This window comes from Xiphophorus maculatus, chromosome 3 (genome assembly GCF_002775205.1).
Source record: "Xiphophorus maculatus strain JP 163 A chromosome 3, X_maculatus-5.0-male, whole genome shotgun sequence".
Lineage (NCBI taxonomy): Eukaryota > Metazoa > Chordata > Actinopteri > Cyprinodontiformes > Poeciliidae > Xiphophorus > Xiphophorus maculatus.
In genome coordinates, this window is record NC_036445.1 from 9,842,555 (window position 1) to 9,856,445 (window position 13,891).

The 13,891-nt window shown below is 35.9% G+C and overlaps 1 protein-coding gene across 1 annotated transcript in view; it reads left to right on the forward strand.

Moving 5' to 3' along the window:
• The window catches only part of LOC102231237 (semaphorin-7A-like), a 61,998-nt gene extending 52,486 nt beyond the window's left edge, over positions 1-9,512 (forward strand). Inside the window, exon 14 of the mRNA XM_005800406.2 lies at positions 2,567-9,512. Within this exon, the coding sequence (XP_005800463.1) occupies positions 2,567-2,916 (350 nt within the window). The 3' untranslated portion in view covers positions 2,917-9,512. The remainder of the gene's footprint in view (positions 1-2,566) is intronic.
• Positions 9,513-13,891: the final 4,379 nt, after the last annotated feature.

Here is a 13,891-nt window from a genome sequence, read left to right on the forward strand (position 1 = left end):
ATCAACCCTCACAAACTACTTAGATCCTCCAGACTAGCAGCAGCAACAATTAACAAGCACCTGGTGGAACTGCGCGTCTTCTGAACTTGTCGTACAAACTACTTCTTAGTCCGACGCTCCTAAAAATGACTGTCAACGGCATAATGGAGAAACATTGTTGTGATGATGTGCTGAAGGTGTTGTGCTGGAAAGAGCAGGAGCTTCTTAAAGAGACGGAGGCCGATTTGAATGTGTCAAATTGCAAAGTTTAATTTCTTTTAAGTAATATAGTTACATACAGCATTTATATAATAACTGAAGGTAACATAGTTACTTGATTGTGCTATAAATTTGCACTATGTGCCTGGAAAATATATAGTACCCCCCTTTAAGACAAAATTTTGAGGCAGTCAAAAAATATTAGTGATTATTTGATTAAAATTATATTATCTTGTTAAAGTTTTGTGGTCATTTTCCCTCTGCTACTATATTGAAAGGGAGGAATTGTGAAACAGGTGGAAGCAACATGTTCTTTAGCAAACAATATCAATCAATAGGTGCTAGATCTTCAGAAACTGGAAATCAAACATTTGGACAGATGTAATGTAATTAAATGAAAACAAATTGATTACCATGTCCTACATATAAAACACAAAGTGTGAAATCAATCAATCAATCAAATTTTATTTGTATAGCACATTTCAGCAGCAAGACATTTCAAAGTGCTTTACATCATTACAAACACAGAAACACAATGCAATATAGAATCAATAATCAAAACAAAGCATTAAGTCACGTTCCATCCATAAATTTGTAATTGATTACATTTCAAATACAATTCTAAACAGGTGGGTTTTTACTTGAGATTTAAAAGAAGTCAGTGTTTCAGCTGTTTTACAGTTTTCTGGAAGTTTGTTCCAAATTTGTGGTGCATAGATGCTGAAAGCTGCTTCTCCTCGTTTGGTTCTGGTTCTGGGGATGCAGAGCAGAACCAGAATCGGAAGACCTGAGAGGTCTGGAAGGTTCATACAACAACAGCAGATCTTTAATGAAAGAAATCCAACACTGAACATCACCTTGGTGACACCATCCCCTCTAGGAGGAATGAGGACCCTGAATCAAAGCCTGTCAGGGGCTGCAAAAGACTTGAGACTTGAGCAGCATGGCAATGACTCTAACATACTGTCAGTCTGGAATTTCAATTGCTGTAATTACTGTGAAAGGTGGTTCTACAATGTGGACAGGGTGGCATGAAATAAAAAAAAAACTTGTCTCACATTTCAGATTCCTTCAATTTTTTTCCTTTTTTGTCAACTTAAATGTTTAAATCAAACATTTTAATATTAAAACCAACCAGATGGAGTACAATAAGTAGTTTTCAAATTATGTCTCACTTATTTAAAGAAAGAGCTGTTTAATCTAATCTGGGTCTATTTGACAAAGTTATTCACCCCTAAAGCTAAAATCTGGCTGTGCTTTTCTTGATGGCTACAATTTATAAAATCAGACAATGAGACTTTTTCATCACCGTGGAACCATTTTGGCCAACTGCTCTGTACAGAACTGCTTTAATTCAGCTCCACTGAGGGATATTTCAGCATGAACAGTCTGTTTAGGGCTGTTAGCAAGTCATTTGCCTTTATTTTGGGGCATCTTGTAAGAGGCTCAGACAGTTGTCCACTTTTTGCCAGCCCAAAGTATATTACCTGTTTTTGGCAAATGAGAGAGACAGGCCAAGACATCACCTCACAACCCTTTTGTTGATGCTGCTTTTGCCCAGTGATATGGGCCTTTTTGTGATGTCGTCAATACATTCTTGACTTTCATTAGTACATTTTTTCTTTGGCTTAGTTTTTTTTTTCCTTTCATAAAGTACGGATGGGGAAAAACAATCTTTTGCATTCCCTCGCAATGTGCTTACTGCAATATTTGCTGGTCTATTTTGTATACAGTCGCAAATGTAAAATTTCAAATATATACACATTTAATGAGCCTGATATTCTTAAATCTTTGGTGCAAAACACAGATTGAAAATTGATTTATTCACTGCACGCTTATGTCAGATATTTCACAATGAGATATTAACATACATGTGAAAAACCTTACGAAAACCTTATATATTAGCAGAAAGTATAATGGCCACCGTACGAAAAGCTTACAGTATTCAATTATGCCTCATGAACTAATCAGTACATTATTGCAAGAGAACGCAAAACCTATTGCGAGGTAACGCAAAATATTGCAAGGGAATGCAAAAGTTTGTTCCCTAAAGGGCTCCTTAATAAATAAAATCAGAATTTTAAAACGTGTTCTTATTTACCTTATCTCTGTTTAATATTAACATTCAATGGATGATCTAAAACTTTTATTTTTTACAAAATAGGACAAATCTGTAAAGGGGGGAAAAGTTCTTTTTACTGGTGTATAAAATCTTCAAAATAGTACAATAACATTAAGCTGACAAGATGGGAAAAAGCTTAAGAGGTGTAAATACTTGAGAGGTTTTTAAAAACCTTCTTTTTAAAAACCTTGTAATAATTGAGTAGCTGAACTATTAATAGAATAACTTACTTGTGTTTTTACTCAGCACTTAAGCTGCGGCAAACTTCGCCCAGAGAGATTGTGGTGAAAGGAAAAAACACCACCGTGTTTCTGCCCTGCCCGGTTCACTCCTTTCATGCCACCTACCGCTGGGAGAAGGACAACTGCCAAAGGAACTACCCGTGCCTGTTCTCCGGAGACTTCTGCGTACTGGGCCCGGTTGTTAACACTCCCTTGAAGGAAGGTGTCTTCCGCTGCATGGCCACTGAGGACGGATTCAAGGTGGAAGTTGTTTCCTTCAGGCTGGTGAATGATGGGAGGCTTTTATCTGCTTCATTTGCCTCCATCTTGGGCCTTTCAGCCCTGCTTGCTGTGGTGACCCTATGGCTTCATTAACTATAGCTAACACTGATGCTATCTTCTCTTTTGTAGTGGCTCCAACTGACAGGATAAACAAGGAGCCATTGTGGGAGTTAGGTTTGCATTGCACCGGCACTCATGGATGGGTTGTGCACTGACAACTGAACCTTTTTTTATTTAGGTTTTTATCAAGAAATATATTAGTATAAAAAAGTTCAAGCTATCCTATCCACCTTATTTTTGAACATGGAAGTAAATGTAGGTCCAGGTTCCAGTTTTTCTGTGACCCTTTCATTTCTCCACTTTCCTGGGCTAACTAACAGCAGCTTAGCTAAACTTGTGAACTTTGTTGTGGGTACATCTCCTAAAATTGTTGAACAAACGATTTTGTTTGAGGGTGCAAGTTAGCACCCTCAAACATTTCACAAGTGGGATGATGATATGAAGAAGTGACCTCACTTAACATATGAGGACATTTTTAACTATTTTGTGTTGTCACTTGGTGCGGAGATGGCCAGGTGCTCCTGTGTCGCAGGTGAGGGGAAGTCATGCATTGGTGATATTATGGAAGGTAGGCTAATAAATTGTCACTTCAGTGCATGCTAACTTACAAGATGCGTCTTTGTTGTAATTAGATTGTAATTCAGTTTAATTTTCTGCAAAACAAAAACCACAAAGTCCATCATCTCTATTATTGCTCATTGAAATAATTATATTGCATTGCTACTCTTAAGTAAAATTTTGGGATATTCTTTCCGATACGAGAAACTTCATTGAATAGAGAACAAACATGTTTTACCCAAAGATGAGGATGACAATGAAACACACCTACAGTTTACATTAAAGCAAGACTTCATTTTGTTCGTAAGCTTCTTCTTCTTTTTTTTTCCCATCTTACTGCTGAACTTGTGCCATTTACTGGTAGTGAATATACAGTAAGGACAGTACTGTAAAGAATAAATGTTTTCACTTTACTCTTAGAGCACTCACGCGTGTATACCCATACATATAAATATACTTCCATACATACATTCATTGCCCGGTCTTCTTTTGATTTTGTGTCCATCAAATGAAAAGAGCAAACATACGGTTGCTCTCAAATTTAAAGCTTTTAACCACAGGCAAAGGGATTCCTCATCCCTTGGCAGGGGATGAATGTCATAGGGCACCAAACATCCACGTTCAGCTCTAGAAACTGGTTTGTGACTTAACGACTTCTGCTCCAAGTATTTCTTTCCTTTGAACCAGGATATTCTCAAAGCCATAATGTTAAGTTAGTTATTATGAAGACGGTGAACAGTAAGTTAGCTAGCCAGCGGCCGGAAGTGCCTGACCAAAAGTCACGCACAAAAAACACCATTTGTGTCTATATTTCTGTTAAAAATAAGGTGGATATCTTGGTCAAAAATAACATATCTACAGCTGCAACTGATTGCATGGGATAAAAACTGTAAAATTCAGAACTTTGCTGACTAATAATGTCATTCAACCATGATGTGGTGCTTTGCGAACCTTTCTTCTCTTACTAAAAAAAGATGAACATATCCAGTGAGTTGGGCAAAAAACACCAATACCAGGCCAATTCTTTTAAACTTTTCTCTACATATTTTGAAATTACCTTGATTGTGCTTATTTGTGGATATGTAAACCTTTAATAATGCTATTACATCTCTTCATTCCTCTTGTTCAACTTTATTGTCTAAGCTCATTGGAACCTAAAAATGTCTGGTATTGAGATTTTAAAAGCCTTAATACTTTGGGACATGGACTCCTAAGCACAATTTTGCAGTTGAGGGTGAAAACTGCAGACTCAGTTGGACTTGGGGAAATGTTCAGTGCAGCTGAGTCTAACAATGTGGCTGGGAGGAAGTGACAGCTTTTAGATGGAAAGTAGGATGGGCCTCGAACATCACTGTGTCTCAGCACTTCCTCCTCAGACTGGGCAGTTTCTAACAATGTTACAGCAGATGGTTTCAAACAACATAACTTTGCCTTGTTCACAGCTTCATGCATTGCTCTTTTCCTTTCATCATGCCATCATCTCTCATTTACCCTGTCCTCATAATCTGTGATATTCAATTAAATGTCATTCTTATTTAAAGTTAGGTACAGAGATAATGATCTTTTTAAGTAGATGATGGCATGTTGTTACCACAACCCATTAATCTACGTCAAAATTGGGAAATTAGAACACGTAGCTCCTGGTCAGAGGAGCAGTTTTCTTTGTAAATAATGAAAAATGATTTCTTTATACCAGACCAGTGGCGGTTTTTGATATGGGTGAAATTGCTCTTTGCCCAGGTTGCCCTTTTGTCACGAGGAAGGCTGTCCTGTTCTGTTAGTTGCACCCAGATTGAGTTTTTATTGTGTATCTGCATATCAATAGGGACTGTTTGCCCTCCTATGTTGTGCACAGTTTAAGCACTGTGAGTAAACATGGTAATGCACCACAGCCAGTTGATGATGTTCAGCTCCAAACTAAAGGGCTATATCACTGTTTTTTTCCTAATAACCTGAAATCTTTTGTTGTCTTGTTCAAATCAGTTTTGACCTACTGATATTTAAAAACACTAGAGTCTTGAAAAGACTGACTTAATTGCTGAAACTGTACTTTTAAACAATAAAATATGTCAAAAAATGTTGGATTCATAGCTTTCTCAAAAACATAGTTAAATTCTGTTTCTGTGCCATGCAACATTTATGCAAAAACCGCCACTGTACCAGACAATGCCTAAAGTTGTGAGCAAGACGTTATGCTATAATCATTTCAGTAAAGATGCTTAGATAAACACAGAAACAGTTCAAACTAAGTGAAACCATATATTTCACGTACATTTTATAGTTTTCCAGGAGAAGAAAAAAGGCTTACCAACTGACAATATGTTTTGGATATTTTTTTTCTGCAAATACTGACTTCTACCATTGCTGCCTACATATATAAGCATTTGTTTTGATAATTTATTGATTTGAACGCGACACTTAACCACAGCCGCTGTATTTTTGTATTTTTATTTTAAATCTCTGAAACAAAAGGCTTCAATAATTCAAAGAAGATCATTTCCTGGTCTGGTAATTTAAGACCATTTACTTTGAGTGTAAGGAGTTCACAGTTGTGCTTACCAGGCCATCACAGATGAACAGGAGCATTTTCTATCGGAAACAAGAGGCAGTGTTTAAATCCAATCACTGGAGCATCATATTTAATTTAATTTAATTTTTATGACCGTGGACAAAAATGGTGAAAAAAATACATTGGTGTATATTGCTATTAAATACTAAAACATAATCATAAACCCTAAAATATTAAACACTGTGCTAAACCTTATCAGTGATGAATTATGCATTGGATTAACGAGTCCTTCATTGAGGCAATGGAGTATTATCATTCACTAAAGGCACATGAATCTGTCTGAGATCTTCCTTCCACAGTGGCAGAAATGTCATTAATTGTTAATCAGACAACAGAGCCAGCCTGTCATGTTTTCTATTAAAGAATTTATTTTAGGCCATTAGAGATGCGGGCTGCAATCTTCTTCTCCACTGTGAAAATGCATGTGTGTGACACAGCATTGTGTTCCTCATTTAGTTGCGTGCATTCTGCTGTCCCCAGATGTGAGCCACTGACTGTGACATAAAAGGGTCAAAAAAGGGAAAGCAAGGCATCTTTAAACACTGTTCACTTGGCGCTTTTTGCTTCATTTATGTTCATTTGAAAACTCCCTCCTTCCTTACGACAAATAACATTTTGTGTCTGATAAAACCCAAGTACTACTGGAACACCGATCTTCCTTACAGGCAAACTCACGAATAATCACTTCAGGTTTAATGGTAATCCTGTGTGTGATTTTCTTTGTCAGCGCCATGGTGGGAAGCTCACTCTAGCCTTCAGCCAAGTGCTAAGTGCTACTCAACATTTAAAACAGGCTGTTTTACTCCAACCTGCCGCAGAGTTTTGGCGGAAAATAAACAAAAATCATGGATTTGCTTGAGGCAATTTTACAAATAACCTCTTTATGCTGCAATTTTAACTGCTGATTGCTGTATGTGTTTATGTGATTAGATTTGAGATGCTGTTATCACAAGATGCAGAGTAAAGTTGGATATGTGGTCCAACTTGGTGATTGAGCCTGGGGCATGAATTTTCATGTATCCTGAAACTGATTATTAACAAAGAAAAAAAACAGCTCAAAACCTACTTGAAAGTAACCACCCCTTTCTATCATAACATGTAACTGTAGTTACAGTGAAAGCCAAAAAAATATATTTGACAATATGTGGTTGATAATTTGTTAGTGGGATAACCAAGCTTTTTTTTTCTTTTTTCTTTTTAGAAACATCTGAACAGGACATATGGGCATCAAATATTCTAAGACAAATATGCAAATATGAACTATGTCATGCCAAACTGAAATACTCCTAAAAATGATGTCCATTGACACTTAGTTTTTCGATGGAGGCCATGCTTTAAATTGCTTTATGGCCTTTCAAATAAACCATATGAGATTAAATAAGATTTAGCTGCCATGCAGATTATTAGTGTATAATATTAAGATTCATAAAAGTGCAATTCAGCTAATGGTTGACACTAAGTGACTTCTCAATCTGATTTTTTTTTTTGCCTTCAGTTCAAAGAAGAGCCACAAAAAAAAAACTTTATATAGAGTCCAAGCCCATAATAAAAACCAGTACATTTCCTCAGTATTACCTCATCAGTATTACCTCTCTGTGTCACCAGTGACATACCCAATGCAGCAGTATCTGCTTTTTTCCACAGTGACTGATACGTTGATGAAAAATTAGTTCATTCTGGACAGTGTTATGTTTTCAAACACTTATGAGTCCTACTTACAGCTACAGTCTTTAATAAACTAAAATCATACTCCTGCTGCCAATGTTTGCTAGTGTGCTAGGCTAATGCTAGCACGTTTCTTTGTTATTTTGATCATTCAGCTCATAACATTACATGATGGTGTATACAAGGAAGACTGAAAAAAAGGTATTTTTTAACTGAACCCTTTGCTTTGAACATTTTAAAATTTTATGTTTTAGCTGCACTATCTGCAGCTGACCTCCATATCTGTCTAAGCACACTCCTCAGATCAGGTCGCTTGGAAAAATATGAAAAAAAAAAAGCTGCAGTCTTTCTTGCACTGCTGAAAAGTCAACATAATGTGTCAGGTGTAAAATATTGGTTTTCTGTCCTGCACACAATATTAGGCTGTAGTTTTTGAAGGATAGCTGGGTGACCACATGGCTAGCTGTAACTATGGCAGACTTAAATTCATTAAAAGCAGTCAATCATTGTGATCAGAGTTTAGTAAGGAACTCCAATACCAGTCATTTAAAAATACCAGAAACAGAATTAGATTAGAATAATAATGTACAAACATACTTTAACTACAGAATGACTGCTTTCAGTGTCCATTTAAGCTAAAGATTAACAAATGATAGTTAATCTGCTGCATTAATGAATATTAATAATGATCAAAAATACTTTCTATTCTTTATATAAAAACATTCCTATTGCAATGTCTTATAATTTATTATAAGATATATATATTATTTATTTTGTTTTTGTTTTTAAATATATTATTGTAGTCAAGGGGAATCTTTGTGTACAATGTTTGAATTATGGTTTTGTGTTAACATTAATTACATAAAAATTGTAAAAATATATTTTAACTACAGATATGAAGTAAATGTAGTAACTCAAACTTGAAAACTACCACATAAGAGGATCTATTCACAATTATTCAGCTACAAGTTCCCTTCTAATACATGCAGAATGCTATGTAGAATTGAGGCATTAACCTTCTGCTTCTACTGACAGTTTTCAGTTTCCCAGCGACTGTTGGTAGACTAGAACAAAAATAAATCAACATTGTATAATATGAATTATCCAAAATTATCAAAAATGTCATGTTTGAAGCCACTACTGTTTACATCTTTAGTTTAGTTTACATGATTTGTTTGCTCACATGAAGGAAAGACATGATTTGAGGGTGGAATCGATTCTCCATTGATCATTGCCCAACATTTTTAATCACCCAGAATATTTTTAGTACTTGTTTAAACAACACTTACTGCTAGGTTTAAGATTTACAGAACTTCCTGAACTTGCTGACATAATCAACCTAAGAAGATCATCTGAGTCATTGCTATGATATGGATTTTGGCAGTTGCTACGTGCAGATTACATTATCGCTTTTCTGGCATCTGTAGTTGTCAGCCAGTTGGCTAAATGCTAATCTCCTTCAAAGCAGGCTTTGGATTTTCAATAGGGGCAGAATTGTGGTGGATCCCGTTATCTGTTGTAAATTAATCATTCTTGTAGGCGGGTTGCTTTTTTGTTTGCTGTGGGGCTTTTGAGTGTCAAGTACTGTACATGATGTGTGCCCATGATTCTGTGTCTTGGTAGATTTACTTTTAATAGCAATGTGCCAAACTCTACTATATGAAAAAGAGATTTATACTGTCTTGGTGCCATGCCATTCTAATACCATTTCATGACATGTATTTTTAAATAACAGATATCTATAGTGCAATAGATATTCATGTAACAAATTCATATTGACATGTGTTTCCCTGAACATGTGCAGTGAAAATTAATAAAATTATAAGTATAATGAAAATGATTTGTTATTTGTTTATTTGGGACTTTTTCCACACTTTAGGGAGTTTGCATGAATACAAGTTTTAAAAGTTTTTTATGTAAACTTCTGCCTTGCATAGACTTTATTTGCCTACCAGGTTACAGAAATGCATAATTCTGTAAATGCAAACCAATACATTTGTACTGATGATTGCTTCAAGCCAAATCTATGAACCTTAAGCTCATTTCTAACAGGAAAGACTTGGCATGTCTACACGCGCCAAAATGCAAAATGGTGGCGGGACCTGATTGGACAAGCAGGTTGCACCATCTGCTGGTCAAAGGTTGTTGCCTTGATAAGACTTGCAAAATCTTGTTTGAGATATGTTTGGAATATGTTTAATCACAAAAGCAGCTCCCAAATTTTTGGAGTCTTTATTTTTAATTGTTCTATCCATCATTAAGCACAAATATGTTGTAAGGGATTCAGGCCAATTGTGTTGCAACAACAGGGTAACACTTTACAGCAGTGTATGAAAAAACATGAATTTATTGTTTTTGTTTTAACTTATACAGTACATTAGTTTAGAAATATTTGCAGCATTCACCAAAAGAAATCCAACAAGGGTGCTGGTCTAACACATATGTGCTAATTAGCAAGTGTGCTAATGTGTTTCCACACCTCTTCAACACATACATCATTAGCACATTTTTTAATTACACCCCTAAAGCCTCAAATAAAAAGTGTAAAAAATGAGGTTATGTCTTTTAGAGTACACTTGTTGGCTTTATGCTTATTTTCCCCTGATTGTTCAACTGTTCACATGTAACCTTTTGCACCGTTATTTAAATGTACAACTTTTGTCTCTCTTTGCATACATCTCAAAATGGATCCTGGCAGAGTAGGAGAAAGAACCTAAATCCTTTATAAGCTTTAGTTTCCTCCATAGATTTTTAAGAAGAATCCCATCCAAAGAGCAGCTTTGTCTCTCTTTTACCTTAATGTGCTTCTTTAGACAATCCTTTGCTGTCTTGTGGAAAAGGTTTGGGTTGTTGTGATACTAAAAAGACTCATCATAAGTGTACTGACTAACAAAAAAGGTTGTTGTCCAGGATTTTATGGTACATGGCCCTGTCATTAACATTTCAGTACAGTAAAGTCGGTAATTGTGGCCAGAAAAATGGCTCCCCATGAATATCTTCTATAACTTCTGACCGGCTGTCTTTACCCCAGCCTTGCAGATGAATCACCTTTTCACATTGTCATTTGACTGCTCTGTATGGTATGTTTTTACCTGCTGTCAAGGTAAAAAGAGAAACAAACATCTAGTAATATGAGGAGTCTGACAAAGAAAATAGTATTGATTACTTTTAGTGATGACAAAGTGCTTAGATTAGAGAGTCAAATACTTCTTTCACTAAAGGACATGCAAAATTGAAAAACATTTTTTAATTTCAATATTACCGTTTGTAAAATTTAACTTGGATTAAACTAGAGCAATTTCTAAAATGTTCAAAATCAATTGAATTTTCTAAACAAGTTGTTTATAGAAAAAAGTGGAAGACTTCCAGGAAAAAAAACAAAAAACTTGTTCTTTTAAGCATGAGTCACTTTTCCAAAATTAACAGTGGAGGAGGAGAACCTTTGATTATGTTTGAATAGTGAGAGAATTCAGAGCAGAATGAGAGTCATCCCAAACCTACATCATGAATGAATGTGCACTTGGAAGCAGTCAGGTTTCTAGTAAAAATTCTGCAGCATATGAGTCAGAACATATGAAAAGTGATAAATGATGACTCAACAGAGACCAATGACCTTGCAAAAAATAGCAGAACAAAAAGTCACAAGATGAAGCTTCAAAAAACTGATGACAACTTGTTCAAAGGCTGTTTTTAATCACGCAAGCAGCAATATGATTCAAGTGAAGTTGAGTCAGCCATTTATTTCTCTCTGCTGATGGAAATATTACAGAAATACTTGCTCAGACTTTGATGAAATTTTTAAATTTCTCCAGTTGTCAGAAGAAGTGAAAAATTGGTAATCCTCCTTCCTATTTGACAACCTCCAGAAGGCAAAGGTTTTCACAATCAGATTTAGCCATTTAACTGAAAAGTGCTTGAGAAGTTGTCAAAAATAAGGAATGTGAAGTTGGATGTGTCTGAAAAAAGTTCCTTCTTCAACATATACATTATAACATTACCCACACATAAAGCTGGTAGTCTTGTGTAGGTCCAACACGCCACCTGATGTGTGCCAATATATCGTTTTAATATATTATGCTCAAAGTGAGCTGTATTGGTCTGTAGAGATTTAAAGCTGTAAATTTATTCTTTTTTAATAAAGTATTAGTACTCTCAACAGGTGCAAGCTCAGGCTGAAAAGGTGCTGTAAAACTTCACACAACTGGGTTTCAGCACACCAAGCCAGATATTGACTGGTCCAACTGCCTTCCTGAGCTGTTAAATCCCCGTCTGCAGCTGGGGATCACTGGGACGGACCCTTGATTGGTTTGGAGGTGGTCAGGTGAGATTGAGGCTGCGGAAGTTCACATTACAATGTTTACAATAACTACCTTCCTATAATCATTAGCTATTCCCCTTGTCTAAAACCTGTTCTCGCTTCTTGATCCAAATATCCATCACCTCACTTTCTGTTCTTAGTTCTCACCTCAACACCTTTTATAATGAACAGATATGTCAAGTCAATGGTAACCCAGGTTTATGTAGATAGCAGCAGACTTTCCTGTTGAGAACTGAGTAGTTCAAGCATTCAGACCCCATCAATTTTTGGTAATGTTGTTTCAGTTTGCAATTTCCAGTTTTTGATTTTGGATGTTGGAGACACAAGTCTAGATTGGCCTTCATGTAACCCAATTCGGCTTCCCCATCAATTCCAACCAGCTTGCCAGTAACATCCAAAAAAAAAAAAAAACGCCTCTCCACAACATGACAAGTCTTAGTTTCTCCAATTTGTATTGGCCAGAATGTTAGAATAAAAAATAAAAATCCAGATGGAAAAAGTTTTGTGACTGCTTTGTATGTTCATCATCAACCAGCAGCTTGATTTAAGACATTTAACTTATTCTGAATATGGTTGCTGTTATCATCATCTCTCAGCTAAAGGGTCAGCAGAGAAACAGAGTCTCAGTTTTTTTTTTTTTTTGTTAATGATTAATATGCAGAGCCTTTCCAAGTGTTATAGCTGAAACAGAAATGTTACTTTTGTGCCTATTAGGAGTGCTGAGAATCTTAATGACCTTGCAGTTCTGAAAGATTCTGAGACTAGTTATGTTCAGTTATCAGACTTCATGATTTTGCTGCACACAGAGGGACTGTAGCTCATTAAATGAGAGTCAGACTTTAAGCAAGTCACCTTTAAAACTTCATAGTGGAATATCAGAATGCAGCGCCCTTCCCTCTGACTTGTATTTCCTTCCTGCAACATTGAAATTCCAAGAGCCTTTGCCCCAATCCGACAGCAGAGACAGATTTACTGTAACAGCCAAGGGTGTTGCAATTTTTTCCATGGACTCACCCAATCTTAGGATAAAAACATTGTTACACCAGATCGACAAGGAGAACGGCTCTTAGCAATTTAAAGAGATGCAAAGTCTATGTTTCACTTTGAAGTTAGATTGTGCAGCTTTGGTAGTACAAGGTTGCTCATTTTACCTTTAAAGGACTGAAACGAAACCACAAACATAATCTGGAACGGTGCCAAACCACAACACGGAGATCAACCTGGAGCCCTGCTCAGCAAAATAGAAAAACTATTTATATGTTCCTAAATGTTGAGAAAAAGTCATGATAGAATGCAACAAGACTTTCAGCACTGAAACAGCAAGGAGATTCTTATAGGATTACAAAGAAAAAAAAAAAAAATATATATATATATATGTATAATGCATGTATAATGTATTTACATATTTTATGTAAACACCTTTTTGCATTCATTAGCTTTTGCTAGTCATTTAAAGAATCTGGAGTTATTCAACCAAAAATAACAGCTTCATTTATTTCTTTGATTGCCGTCAGGTAGAGAGAGCTGTTGACACTTGCTTAGAAGAATTTCGGTTGTACTCGTAGATGTTTTTGTAGAACCTGTGCAAAGAGTAAAATCTGAAATGAGTAACATCCACTCTTGATACTGTAGATAATGCATTGTTTGAATTTTGTGAACCTTCTGGATATTTTCCTGTTATTTAACACTGGTTTCCACAGAGGCAGAATAGAGGCAGTTTTTCAGAACTGCACAATATGCTATGTCTACTCTTATTTTCCACAGATGTGGGTCATGTTTGTGGCTATGTCTTGTCATGTGAACAGAATACCCTGACCCCATTTTTTCCTATTTTAAGACCCAGAGGCCCCAAAGTTTTCCAGTAATTCCTTTAGATATAGTAGTATGACTTATCCATA